Source organism: Halichoerus grypus, chromosome 1, assembly GCF_964656455.1.
Source record: "Halichoerus grypus chromosome 1, mHalGry1.hap1.1, whole genome shotgun sequence".
Classification (NCBI taxonomy): domain Eukaryota; kingdom Metazoa; phylum Chordata; class Mammalia; order Carnivora; family Phocidae; genus Halichoerus; species Halichoerus grypus.
The window spans coordinates 32104024-32119041 of NC_135712.1; the positions used below are offsets into that span (position 1 = coordinate 32104024).

At 35.2% G+C, this 15018-nt stretch overlaps 1 protein-coding gene across 9 annotated transcripts in view; it reads right to left on the reverse strand.

Moving 5' to 3' along the window:
* Window positions 1-15018, reverse strand: part of ROBO1 (roundabout guidance receptor 1) — a 1118917-nt gene that overhangs the window by 313810 nt on the left and 790089 nt on the right. For 8 of the 9 annotated variants that reach the window (XM_078059176.1, XM_078059199.1, XM_078059236.1 and 5 more), the window contains one exon: window positions 12305-12631. In XM_078059176.1, coding sequence (XP_077915302.1) covers window positions 12305-12631 — 327 coding nt within the window. Of the gene's footprint in view, window positions 1-8476; window positions 8584-12304; window positions 12632-15018 lie in introns of those variants that run through there. The other variant, XM_078059270.1, reaches the window with a different exon arrangement.

Genomic DNA, 15018 nt, shown 5'->3' on the forward strand with positions numbered 1-15018 from the left:
AACTGTTACGGAATTGATTTTATTGCCTCCCAGTGTTACAGAGTATGACCACAGAATTCTGAGTTTCTTCAAGGTTTTAGTTTTTGGTGATTTAGGCAAAAGATGAGAGGACAGGAGTTAAAGGCAGCTGTCAACATGTTCTCAATCCACTGACCACAAAAATATTTTCTCCTCTCCTGTGGAATTTTGGCTCTTTGCTACTTTTTTTCCTGAGGTGGATCGAAAGGAAAATACACTATAGTCATATTTTCCAAGAATTCCCTTAAGCAAGATTCAGCAATGTTACAACCTGTCCTACGCTTTCATTTTAGAACTAAGGGAAGTCACTTGGGTAAGCTATGACAAGCGCTGAGTTATGTGATCAAAATGCTCTCAGTATCCTTCTACATCAAATACAGACTCCTAATCCATTTTCTGGTGTCTGATAGAGATAAGAATCTGATAAAATGGTAACTTAATGTGACTCAATCTAGATAAAGTACAGTATTATGTGGAAAAGAGATACAGGGTGATGGAGAGGAAGAGATTGAGAAAGAATATAAATCCTTGGGGGGAAGGGATGTCCTTTCCCATTTTCTTTTTAACTTTTGGCTTTTCTTCTAAGTTCTACTCCATCATTTACTGGATAATATTAAAAATGTCCCCATTCAGGCATACTAAATATCTTGGTCATAAACTTTTATTTCTCTTGACAAGTGTAAAATGTCATAGGCACTATTAAAACTTCAATTTAGACCTTAGGTTAAATACGACTTAAAATGTTACTAAAGCTACAATTTCCACTTTGGAAATACTAAGAGACTAAGATTAGAAACTGTTTGATACTCAGAAACCTAAATTAAACAGCAGATATAATTTATTAAAAATTGGGCTCCACTTAATAACTATCTTCAAACATATGAGCTGCTATATTAAAAAATGGCTTTTCTATTATCACTTAGCATATAATATGAAAGACTTCCACAGCATAGGATTTAAGTAAATTAAAGTAATAACTTTGTGTTAACATATGCTGATGCATGTAAGGGGTACTGATGATAGAGCCTAGATAATCTTTGGCTCTGAACCTCTTTTAATACAATAAACGATCTTTAGATAATTTAAACTAAAAGTTAAAGGAACAGATTAAATGACTTCCAAATGACCCTCCCAGCCTGGTTCTATTCTTATTAATAAATTCCAGAGTTTCCATAGTTTTCATTCTAGAAAATGTAAAGTAAAAAAGCTACAAATACAGCATTTCACTTTTGGATTACGTTAAGTAAATACAGCCTTCCATGAATTTACATAAAAACACCTAAGATAGAGTTTGTGTATTACTTTTCTTGATAAACAGTGTTATGGATCTGATAAAGTTTTGAGTATTCTGTTCTTTGCTTAATATCCCACTATCTGTAAATATTCGTACATAGTAAACATTGTTTTCCTTCTCCAACCAGGCTAATGTATCTCTCTCTACTCTTTCAAGTTTAATCCTTACCATAACTACACCATCCCCCAACCCCCAGCACATTCTCTCTCTACCTCTCTTCTGTCTGCACCTCTCTCTTCCTCTCCCCTTGTCTATCTCACTCTCCGTCTCCCCTCTTCCCTCTCTCTCTCTGTCTCTGTCTCTGTCTCCCACTCTCTCTCTGTCTCTGTCTCTGTCTCCCTCTCTCTCTGAGTTTCTCTCCATGTTACTCTGGATGTGTCTCCCTCTGTGTCCTCCTGTGCTTTTCTTTCTGTGTGTTTCCCTCTCTCTATCTCTGCTCCCAACTTGCTATGCTATCTCTACTAGTCTCCTATATATCCTTCTCCACTTTCCCCTGTCCTCACTTCTGGTTTAGAAACGCAGGGTAATTAAAATCCACCAAAAATCTTGTTCTTAATTGCTTCTCTTTTCAAAAAAAAATCAACCACATTGGGTTTGCATTCAAAAAGGTTTTCTTGGTTCTAGAGGATGAGTAGGGCGTCTACGAACTCCAGTTTAGCACAATGTATACCACTGCTTCTCAAATCTGAATTTGCACGAGTTACACTGTAATACTGTTAAAATAGAGGGTCTGATTCAAGATCTCTAACTTGCTTCCAGGTAAAGCCAATGCTGCTGGTCCCCAACCACACTTTGAGTAGAAGCCTCCAATTGCTGCCTGTAACCCACCCAATCCTTCCCTCACCTGAGTTTGCTTCCCTCACATGGCTAGACACAACATTACTATCCATATGGGTTTCTTCTCTTTCTTATCTCTATCTTGCCTACTTACTGCAGTGTCTACATTTCCACTGGTTTTTACATCTTAATTTTAACTAAGCTTTTTAAAAAAAATTCATTAACCACAAACTAAAGCCTAAGATTGTAATAAGAAATTTAAAACATTACTATGCTGTAATTTCCCTTCGATTTCTCATCGAATTTGTTTCATTAAATATAAATCTACTGGACTATAATAGCTTTACATAGAATATATAGATTACTGGTAAAGTACAAGAATACAAGTAACTCTGTTACAGAACACCTATTTTGTGTATTTTTTCCCTATCCAGAAAGGAACAGAGAAAGTAAAGATACTGAGGTCTTATTCTGCATTTGTAGATTTTCCCTCAGGTACTGCTGAATTTCCTGAGTAATGTTATCCCCAGAAGAGTTTCTTAAATATTCCAGAACCTTGCAAGAAAGAAAAATTCCCACGGAAACAGTACCTGATGACTGCATTTTAAGTACTGTTCTTTCAAGTGAGTGTTGGAGATCATGTGAACTGCTTGACTTTATAAAGAAATTGTGTGGGGAATGAGTGAAAATGGTAGATTAGACAGCTCCTCGAAGTGGCATTATGACACTTTATCATGGTCATCACACATGGAATAAAACACTTCTAAGTTACACACCAGATCACTTCACTTGCAATGTGCCAGGAATGGCGCCAGGCACTTGGGTCATGGCATGGTTCCATCTTGAGATGAATGTAAGGGGAACAGGAAAGGAAGCATATTGCAGGCTGAGATAAAAGAGGAACATACAATTTCCTGGGATCGTGATGGGCTGCAGCATACTGAACTACTGTTAGCCACTCAAAGATAACATCACCTAATCCAAACTCTCAGTCCTCATCTGCATGGTCATAGACTTGACCTGGACTTTGCTATTACCAATAATTGCATCTCTTGCAAAATTTCAGCCTCTACTGTCTCACCCTTCAGAATTAAGCCAAGGGGTGCCTGGGTGGCTGAGTCGTTAGGCGTCTGCCTTCAGCTCAGGTCATGATCCCAGGGTCCTGGGATCGAGCCCCACATCGGGCTCCCTGCTCCGCGGGAAGCCTGCTTCTCCCTCTCCCACTACCCCTGCTTGTGTTCCCTCTCTCGCTGCGTCTCTCTCTGTCAAATAAATAAATAAAATCTTAAAAAAAAAAAAAGAATTAAGCCAAGTCTTCAATCTTCAAATCGAATCCTTGCTTTCCTCTTCATCTCCATTACTACCATGTGCTTCACTAGCATCATCTTCTGCCTGGAATACTGCAGGAGCTTCCTAATTGGTCTCCCCCAGTCATTCCGCAACTCATTCTCTATGCATATAGTACTCAAGTATCACATGAGTGACATTTTTAAAGTATAAATCAGATCATGTCACCTCCACTATTGCCCAAAAACCTCCTGTGGTTCTCATGCACTGAACATATAATCCAACATTATTAACCAGGTAACAGGACCCTGCATAATCTAGAACCCCCCCATCTCCCTAGTGTCTCCCTTACGCATACACCATACCCACCATCTTTCATTTCCTCAAATACACCCCAGTCTATCGGTTTCTTAAGGGCTTTTAGATGGACTGTTCTATCTGCTTGAAACGCTTTTTCTTTTACTCTGTGTCTTGGTAGCATCTCGTATTTCGGTTCTCAGTTTGACCCCAATTCTTCCTGGCATATGGCACAATTTTTAACCATAAAGTTATTTGTATAGTAGTTGCTTATTTTCTGTCCTCATTCCTTCTCCCCCTTGTATTGTAATTTCCATGAAGGCAGAAATCATTTCTTTTTTGTTCACCACTGAACAGCTAGAATGAAGTAGAATGCCTAGAAAGAGTTATTTTGGAAAAAAAATTGGGGGGATAAACTATATTTTAGTATTTTTCACATATTGATTTAATTTCCAGCTTTAAAAACAACTTTTTTAATGCCCGCTTTGGGTAACAAAGAAACAGAGAACATTTATACCCCCCAAAACATTGAATAGTATTTTATTTTAACCTGACAAAAAAAGTTTAAATTGATAATTAAAGGCAGCTTAAGCTAACTTATATTGTATTAATTAAAATTAGTGACACCTGAGTGACTCAGTCAGTTGAGTGTCCAACTCTTGATCTCAGCTCAAGTCTTGATGTCAGGGTTGTGAGTTGAAGCCCCAAAATGGGCTCCACACCCAGTGTGGAGCCTACTTAAAAAATAAATAAATACATAAATAAATAATCTTAAAATTAATTATACTAACAAGGTTTAGGTATGTTTTATTAAATACATTTGTCACTCATTTTAAAATACATACAAATGATTCTCAAGCTGGTCTGTGTATGTGGGAAAAACTTCTAGCATTTAAGTCATAAGTAAATTAGGAGGACTAAAAGGAGTGATATGATGATAAGATTTGAGAGGTAACCAGATCTATCTTGTTATTTTAATATTTTTTACAGACAGTACTGTTGAAAGGAGGAGACCCTGCCAAGAATTTCCCATAAATAACTAAATACTGAATTGATTTTCTGGAAGCCTCAAGGGGCTTTATATCTAAGCATCAACTAGTGTTGAAATAATCATCTTAGTATTTTTCAGCACATACGAACACCATCTACTTTTTGAGAAAATAAAAGGAGTGGCTCATGAGACTGGTAATGGTATATGTAACCTCTAACCCCATAATTACTGGATTGAATCTTATCCAGGATGGTGAATCTAGTAATATTCAGCAGAAAGAAGTTGTTTTGTAGCATCCAACCTAGAGAGCTAAATTTTTCCAATTAGTCTTTTGACACAAATATGTGTTCCAACATATCCAATGCCTTTTTTGGCCACCTAAGACTGAATAATGATTGAATAGCAAATAGTTTTCCCCAGAGCATGTACAGGGACCTTAAGGTATCTAAAAGGATATCTACCCAACTTTCAACAGTAGTTAACTCTTGGTGATGAGATTGCAAGAACATGTACATATTATCACAAATAAAATACAATTTTCCAGAGTTATATAAAAATGACCTCTGTAAGCTTATTAAATCACATTCCTTAACCTGTGGTTGGGAGTAAAGAAAAGAAATGTATAATGTGCCTCTACTCTTAAGATCTTTCTACAAATCTACTAAAGATTGATACATAACAGTTACAGGAGATAAAGGAAAAACATAAAAAGTTTGCCAAAGAAGTCAACTGAACATGTACCCTGAACCATGTTTAACTAGCAGGGGTTTTAAGATAGAATATAACCTGTTGGTTATTTATGAATAAAATGTACATTCTCTAACAGAGCCAACTCCTCTAACACCCACAGTCAAATGATCAGCAAACTTTGCCCTGTCTTCTACTAAAATGCCCACTGAAACTCAAAATTTCTCTTTATGCCCATTGTCACTGTCATCTCTCATGGATTCATCTCTTCATGGATTATGAAATACAGGTTTCTGCCTTCATATTTCATATTAAATACTCTTTGAAAAGAGAAAAACAAAAAAAAAGAGAGAGAGAGAGACAGAGAAAAGGAGGAAGAAAGAGAGAAGGAAAGAATTTTTATGTCTTTCAAAAGAAAATGACCACTATCTTCTCTCTTAATATAGTAACTAAAGGATGCTGCTCTTACTTTTCCCAACAAATAAAGAATTCCCTCCACAATATATTCACTTGAAGGTATAATGTGTCTATACTTGATTTATGACACAATTTAAACCTGACATCTGGATACAACAAGTGATCTGATAGGCCTGCTACTTAAATCATGGAGATTACAGAACTTTTTTCCCTGATTTTCTGATTTTTATTTCTCAGTTACTTTTTTTTTTTTTTTAAAGATTTTATTTATTTATTTATTAGAGAGCGAGCGAGAGAGAAACAGCATGAGAGGGGGGAGGGTCAGAGGGAGAAGCAGGCTCCCCGCCGAGCCGGGAGCCCAATGTGGGGCTCGATCCCAGGACTCCGGGATCATGACCCGAGCCGAAGGCAGTCGCTCAACCGACTGAGCCACCCAGGCGCCCTATTTCTCAGTTACTTAATATGATAAAATAACTATAAACCCAATAACAAAAATCTAAAAATAATCATTAAAGGCAGCTATGGACCAAATGTTTCTGTCTCCCTCCCCCTCCCCCCAAATGTACATGTTTAAGTCTTAATCCCCAGTGGGATGGTACTTGGAGATGGGGAATTCAGGTGGTAATATGGGTTGGATGAGTTCATGGGGGTAGAACCCAGGATGGGACTGGTGTCCTTACACAGGGATAAAAAAGACCAAAGCCCTCTCTCTACCATGGGAGGAAACCAAGAAAAAAACTCTCACCAGAACTGGACCATGTTGGCACCCTGATCTCCAACTTCCCAGCCTCCAGAAATAAATAAATGTTTGTTGTTTAAGTCACCCAGTACATGGTATTCTTTTTATAGCAGCACAAGCCAATAAAGACAGGCAATAACAGAATATATTCGACTGATAGTAAAAACTCAAGTGTTTAATAATCATAATCATGTCATAGAACTTAGCAATGCTGCCTCTTTACTTAAGTGAACAAATACATAAATTTAATTAGAAAAAATATGGATGTTATCCCAACTGTAAAAGTTATAAAACTGAATTTTTTCATTTGTCCCTGAAAGAAAAATGATTTGAATCAACACTATTGCATGTCCTGCATTAACACTGAAGATTTTAAGGTAAGGGTAAATTTCTCATACCACTGATTTCAATTCAAGGTGGAATTTAATATATTCAACACATTTTTTACTTAACCAGAAATTAATTTAAGAAAATTTACTTACTGAGGCATTTTACTTATATTTTAGTATATTAATGCACATATCTTTAAATTTAAAATGAAGTGAGTCCATTTTTCAAGTCAGAAGCATCAGATCCCATTTATATAAAAATAATCTTGGTGTTTGATGAAAAGAGATAAAGAGGAAAAAAGTAATGAAAGTAACAGCACCAATGATTAAATTTATAATTTATAATTTATAATTTATGATTTATAATTATGTGCCAGTCACCGTGCTACACACTTTATATGCATAATTTCACTTAATCATGAATCAATTTTGGAACAAAGAATCGGTTCATTTTAGAACGTAAATGTACCAGGAAGCGAAAAGATGTTTAAATCATTAAACTAAATGACTAACATTCTTCCTTTGCTCTTGAAAACAAAAATAAGATATAAAAAAGGTTTTAGAATGTGGTGAAAGCACTTGAAAATGGCAAGTTAAAAAAATAAAACAAATTAAGTAAAGGAAACAATAGTTTTAAATATGCAATATAAAGCAAATTCAATTTCAAAGATAAAAAGTCTATTAGGGAACAATTTGTGTGTGTGTATAAACTGTATAAATAATTCTGGTGTCTGACCATAATAGAGGTCAGATTGATTATGTGTGTGCACACAATCAGTCAATTGATCAATATTTTAAAATATAATGGCATATTCTACTTCCACGTGCTCATCTGAACCATTTCACCTCCAGGAGTAATCCCTTCCATCTTCCAAGGTCCAGATTTTAGGAATACATTCTATTGTACCTAGGTAAAGACATGGCTACCTAGCATCCATGGTTAGTTTACTTTATCATTTTACCCAAAGGAGGAAAATTGGATAAATCAAATTCTAAATCACTTTGATAAGTATCATTTAATAACAACAAAAGATCATGCTATATTCAAAGTAGTGGGAAAATACTACCTCAAAATATAAACATTTACCCCAAAGTAATTACTATTAAAATGTACCCCAGTTAATAAAATCTGGGAAGACTTAATCTTTGATTAATTGGACAAAATGTTTATTTTTGTTTGTTTGTTTTCCAGGAAAGATAGTTCCCTGGTTTTGCTGCTAAGACAGCTAGCAGATGTCTGCCTAGTCTGAAGGGAATTTCTTTTCCTCAGAGAAAACAGCTTAAATAGGAAACAAATAGCCATATGCTAACTGTGCACTGCTTAGCAGATGACGTAGAGGGCCATGTTCTACGATGGAAAGCATGAGGGTCAAGGTTCAGATTAATTTTCCTTAAAATTCAATGCAATTACCCAAGATCAAATTACTTATTAAATATAAGTTTTGTCTAAGAACTGTGCTATCAATTTGTGTGCCAGGCACAAAATGAAGTTCTAAATTTAGTAAGTGATTATGTTGGGCTCAGGAGAATGGAGAATGGACCCATAAAATATTTTCCTAAACATTTAGTAGACTCTTGAATAGAGCTAATACAAGACAAACAAGAGAATACCACTTGCAAGACCATTTTAGAAAACTTACTTTGAAACTGAATTAGATAAAGAGTAAAGTTTTCATAAATCTTAGAAACAGCGAGTGATATCTAAATTTTCCAATTTAATGTTCCCATCAAGATATAGCATTCTTGGCTTGCAAAGAGAAATAAGAATTAAAAAAATAAATTTAAAAAAATACATCTGTGATTAATTTTTTCTCCTTTACAGAGATAAACTTCCAAAAATTCCAGGAAACTTCAGTAAGGACCATCATATATTTCTTAGTATTCCAATTTTTAGACTTTATAATTGTGTGAGATAACTTTTTAATTGCATCGAAACTGAGTTTTCAAGAACAAGAAATGCAGCTTTTACTACATGGCAAGGATCGGCACCCAAAGGCTGGCCAGTGCTTTTCACTGGGTCTAACCTGGTTATAATTGGAATTTAAATGAAAATAAAAAATAAACAATCCTAAAAATAACCAATAAATGCAATCCTTTTGGTGTACTTTTTAAATTTCAATAAATATTAAAAACACAAAAGACACAATTATCATTTCTATACAGAAACAAGGGTTTTCAATGGCATTCAATATCTTCTTTTTTCCAGTGTTTGTGAGATTGACAATTGTTAGGAACCGAGAAATCCAGTTGTTGTTACAGCTGTAAAACTTGGTTTAAAGGCAAATAAAACACAGATAAATGTTTTTAAAAGCATTACCAACAACTGTGCTGTGAAATCTGGGTTGCCTCTAGACACTTTTGTTAATGCTATTACTTTGGGCTACAGTGTCACTAAGAAATTAGATGCAATCTTTGTCTTCCTGTGTCTTTGGGAAGAATAAGAATAGTTCTTATTGAACTTCTGGAACCTAAACTAAGAAAATGTGAAAAAAAATGTAGTAATATTCTCCAAGAAAAAATAAAACCAAACTAGAACCATACTTTACAGATTTAATCCACAGCAAATATGGCCTGTTTCCCTGGACCTCCACCCCCGACCCCCACCACCTCCCAATATACACACACAACTTGGTTGTTCATGTAACACACAAAAGGCAACTTTCCATTTTAGGACCATAAACATATTTTACAATGGTGAATTAACAGTAACCATTGCCTAAAATAAATAACTGAAATACAGGTGAAATATGTCACTACGTATCTATTTGTAGTGCACTAAAGCCCGAATTTACTAAATAATTTTTAAACACACAGAACCCATTTTAACTCCAGAGCACTTAATTTTTCCCATATAACTTAGGTTACAAAATAATACAATTTATCCAAATAAAAACATGCTGTTAATTATTGTAATCAAACAAGTACAAAAATTGTTGAAAACAAACACTACTCACCCTTTTTTCAGGGTTTAGAATAATTATTATCACTAATAAAAATCTTTATTACCAAACTATCCTTATGAATATCAAAATGTTTGATAAATATACAATATACATTCTGCCTTTCTACATATATGAATTGTTAATGAATATGATCTTAAAGAATTGTTTAAAATACCTTAACTGAATTTTATTCAGTAAATTATAATATTCTCTTTTCTCTGGAGCTTGAAATGTTTTGGAGACATACTGAGAAATACCACACTAAAATTTGTGATTTATGCATTCAGGGACTGTGTATTTGAATATTTTACTGATAAAAGTTATATAATGATCTTATGTCTGGTTTCAGTTCCTTGAAGGTATATTTGTTGACTAAGACTGGAAAAGCATTTCCCGTAATGGACTCACAAGGTAATGGTATGTCTTGCTTAGAAAAAGAATTTAACCGTAAACTAATAATGTCTTTTAAAATAGCTACACAAAAGCCAGATTAGAAAAACACAGCTCTCTAAATCCCAGTGCATTAAGGGTATCTTGATCATCTAAAGTAAAACTAAAGGAGTTTTGAAAGGCGAGATCTAGAGGGTAAGCGTTTAGATGTTCTATTCAAGTCTATAACCTTTTCTAAAAATTCTGTCAATGATCAGAATGCAAGTAGAGTAAGAAATAACACAGAAACACAATATGATCTCAGATATATATTTCTATTGGTACATACTTCATTTATAAGGAATTATAATTTCAGAGAATAAACAATTACTCTGGTTTTCCTTCTGATCTTCAGTTTCTTATCTACCAAAAATAAGAGTTGGCCTAGGTCATCTACACCATCTTTCTTGACTCTCTATATTTGTTTTCAAATGTTAACTTAATTTTATCTCCACAAGGAATAAGTATTCTTAAATATAAATGTGTCAAAAGGTAGAAAAGTATTAATATCATAACCTGAAAGAAGAGTTTATCAAAATATATATATCCTTTTATAAAACCATTTAAACTTTTGCCTGCACCACATTTAAATTTGCGAAGAAAGAAAGAGAGAAAGAAAGAAGGAAAGAAGAGAGAAAGAAAGAAAGAGAGGAAGGAAAGAAGGAAGGAAGGAAGGAAGGAGAAAAAGAAAAGCAGCCTGTTGCTGTGATTACAGTTTTTATACATCTCACTTATGCAGTTCTAAGATTTTCACTGAGAATCAAGGCAATAAGAGAAAGTACAATAAGTTTGTGATCAATTAAATGTGAAGAGAAATATAAACTTGAGTTTCAAGTAAATGTTTTAAAAATGTGAATGGCTAGTCTGGCATAGTTTTAAACGGTTACTTTCATTTTTTTATCTAATTAAATTTTATGTTCATGTTAAACATCTTTGGCATTCTGTCTCACCCTAAGTACTACATGGTTCCATGAGTGTGATCTAGATTCTTGGAGACTGATTCCACATTAATAATCTGATTAAGTTGGAAAATCTGTCTCTAAATTCCTTTCTATGTCTATAATTGCATAACTATCTGTGGATCTATATATTCAAGTTCTAGTTGAATGTTAGAGACAATGTTAGAGATTATGAAGCTGATTATATAGTTATAATTTTGAACATAAATTGTATCAAAATATCAATCCTCTTGGAAAACATCATCTATACATATGTACATAGATATGTATGCAGTTTCACCAGTAATTTTATGTAAAGTGTATTAGAGAACTAAATTTCATTTGTCTTTCCAACCAATCCCTATGCAATTCTCAATTGTACCTATAATACACAGAACGGATTCTTCCAAGGATATGAAACTTTCTGGCTACCTCTTGAATGTTTACTGAAAATAAGAGAAGAGAAGCCCTATTTGTATTCAAATACATTACACACCTAACAATTTAATCATTAGCCAAGAGATCCTTCTTGAGGTGATTGCAAATGAACTGCATTTGCTAGTTGTGTCAATAAACTAAACCATCAACTACCTGAGGATTACATACACAGGTTTTCCTCTCAGAGTGCACCACAGTAGCCAAAGTAATAAAGTATGAGGCACAAACATCTATTTCTCTACCTATAGCTTTACCAAAAGTATATTTCTAAGAATTAGAAACAGTTTAAAACCATATCTTATACTCCCAGTTGAAAGTATTTCTCCAAATGAAAACAAATGAAAAATACCCCATGCTATTCTTTTCACAGAAACACTTGTATTCAATTTGCTATTTGAAAGCAACAAAGGAGAAGGATAAATCAATTTTTTAAGAATAAATCAATTTCAATGAAAACATTCAACAGAAAGCAGCTCCAAATCCAAAGTAGAATGGTTCATCAACTATGTGCAAATCCAAAATTAGCTTGAATAACCCGCTATGATGAGAAATATATATAAAAAAAAATCAAATAAGTAGAGGATTGTATTCATACAAAAAGCTAGAAATTTTCCTCAAGTAAAGCCTGGGATACAGGTTTGACTTTTTATTACCACTCTCCAGGCAAATGATCCCACTGTACCATTCCCACTGTCAAAAGCCGAAAGCCCATGGTACTTACTCGCCACCTCCAGCGATGCGTTATGGCTCACGGCCTCTCCGAGGTAATTCCTTGCTACACAGACATAGACCCCTTCATCAGGCCTACTTTTTCGTCCATGTACTATACGTAAGAAAAATAAAGATCCACTTGGCAGCAACATTCGGTGTGAGCGAGGGTCATCTTTGTCTGTCTCCACTCTCTCCCCCCCTTTGTACCATTCGATAGTGGGTGTGGGGCGGCCTTCGGCTTTACAGTTCAAAGTGGCAGGTTCTCCTTTTGACACAATTAGGTCGGAAGGGTGTTCAACAATGCGAGGTGGAAAATCTTCCTGACGAAGACGGGAGCCTGCAGAAGAATTGGCAAAATAGCTTCATATTATCACATGGAAACAATTAAAAGTCTTTTTTCAAAAGCCTAGGTGTAAGCACTGCTATATGAACAGGGCATAATAGTGACCCTGTATTTACTTGCAACCCTATTTACTAATTAATCCTACTGGTGTCCACCTCAAATACACCTTCCAATTCTTGAATCCTTTTGACCCTCCATCTAGAAAGTGGTCTTGCTTAAACTTTGCCTGTACAAATCCTGTCTGCTCTTCAAATCCTTTGTCCACAAAGCCCTTCGGAAGCCTTCATCCTGTCTGTATTTACCATATATGTGCCTGTTTTTGCAGAGGACCGTGAGAGAGACTTGTAGAGCGTTACAAATAATAGCATGGCTTCTTAAAATCTCCTTTGTAACTAACATTAATCAACACTTTAAAAAAACCTAGTCTTGGGGCGCCTGGGTGGCTCAGTCGTTGAGCGTCTGCCTTCGGCTCAGGTCATGATCCCAGAGTTCTGGGATCGAGCCCCATGTCGGGCTCCCTGCTCCGCGGGACGCCTGCTTCTGCCTCTCACACTCCCCTTGTGTTCCCTCTCTCGCTGTCTCTCTCTCTGTCAAACAAATAAATAAAATCTTAAAATAAATAAATAAATAAATAAAATAAAATAGAATAAAAAAACCTAGTCTGGGGGCATCTGGGTGGCTCAGTGGTTAAGCGTCTGCCTTTGGCTCAGGTATGATCCCAGGGACCTGGGATGGAGCCCCATGTCAGGTTCCCTGCTCAGCGGGGAGCCTGCTTCTCCCTCTCCAGCTCCCCTCTGCTTCTGTTCTCTCTCTTGCTGTCTCTCTCTGTCAAGTAAATAAGTAAAATCTTAAAAAAAAAAAAAAACCTAGTCTGTAGACCAATGAACATCATATTCAAATATATGATGAAACTGCTCTTTATATAGGTTTTTCTATCTTCCTAATAAAAAAGTGTGTGTGTGTATACACTTTCCCAGAGTTTGAATTAATAAATTAATTTCATTAGTTGCCAATAATGATGTTAATATTTAACATACTTCAAAGATGAAATGTTATATAATTGAGTTTAAATAATTAAATATAATATAAAATGAAAAAGGATATTGGGTAAGGGACTGCATTCTATATTACATAGTAAGTGAGATCCTGAGTGTGTGTGTCATTTAAATATTTCCTGTGTCTGTACCTTATTTTTTCCAATGAGATTATAACTTCTAAAACAGGGATCAAGATTCATATTTTTTAATAATCCTATATACTGCTGCTGTGGATAAATTTAATATGTAAATTTCTTAAGGATTTCTCAAATGCTACAGCCCAAGGCTTAATTTAATTGTGCCCCAAACCTTGTTCTTATCTAGCCATCCAATCTCAATGAATAATGCAACATAGAAACCAGGCTTCCTTGACACCTCCCTTTCTTTCCCCTCCTCCTCCTCCTTGATATTTCTCAAATCAATCTACTCATCTCCATCTCTACAGCCAGCTACCAACCCAGGTCAAACTACCATCAATTCCCACCCGGATTTAGGAAAGCTCTTAAATCGCTTCACTTCCAGTATAGCCAGAAGAAGGCTTTGAAATGCAAATGCCATCTAGGTTCTCCCCTACTCCAGTGGCTCTTAAGATAAACTCATTGCTCTTAAGATAAAGTCCTTAACAAGATCTACAAGAATGTGTTCATTCCCCTATCTAGCTCTCCAGACTCTTCCTGTTCCACTTCTTTCTCTGCTTTCTTCACCCCACCTTGTGCTAGTTCACAAATACAACACGCTTCCTCCTGCCACAGACCTACACCTGCCTGTGCTTGAAATGATCTCACCCTAGTTAATATCCACTTTCCTTTCAAATCTCTGCCCTCCCTGATCTTTCCAAAAAAGAGTTAAATACTCCTTTTATAAACCTAAATAGTCCTATATAGCTACATTTGGTAAGAATCATCAGAATTACAATTTAAATTTTTTTGTTTGATGCTTGGGAATCCTGTCTTTCCCATTCCTCTGTAAGATCCATGGGTCTGATTTTGCTCATGGTTGCTTCTCTTATGCCTGGCAGAGTGCTGAGCATACTATAGGTACTCAATAAATATGTGTTGAATAAATGAAAAAATGAATGAAGTCCTAATGGGGAAGACCTATTTGAGTAGAAATGATCTGAAACTTAATAATCATGTATTCTACAAAAAGACATTAAAAGATTACATTTTTTCTTAATGAATGAAATGAACAGATGATGAAGCTTAAAGAACATTCGCTTATATCAACCATGAAGTAACAAAAACTGTCATCTGAAATATTAAGTAATAGTTTTGTAATCTGAAATACTAAGAAACAGCTTTAGTTCAATGCATGGTATACAACATACTATAAAGTCTTTAAATG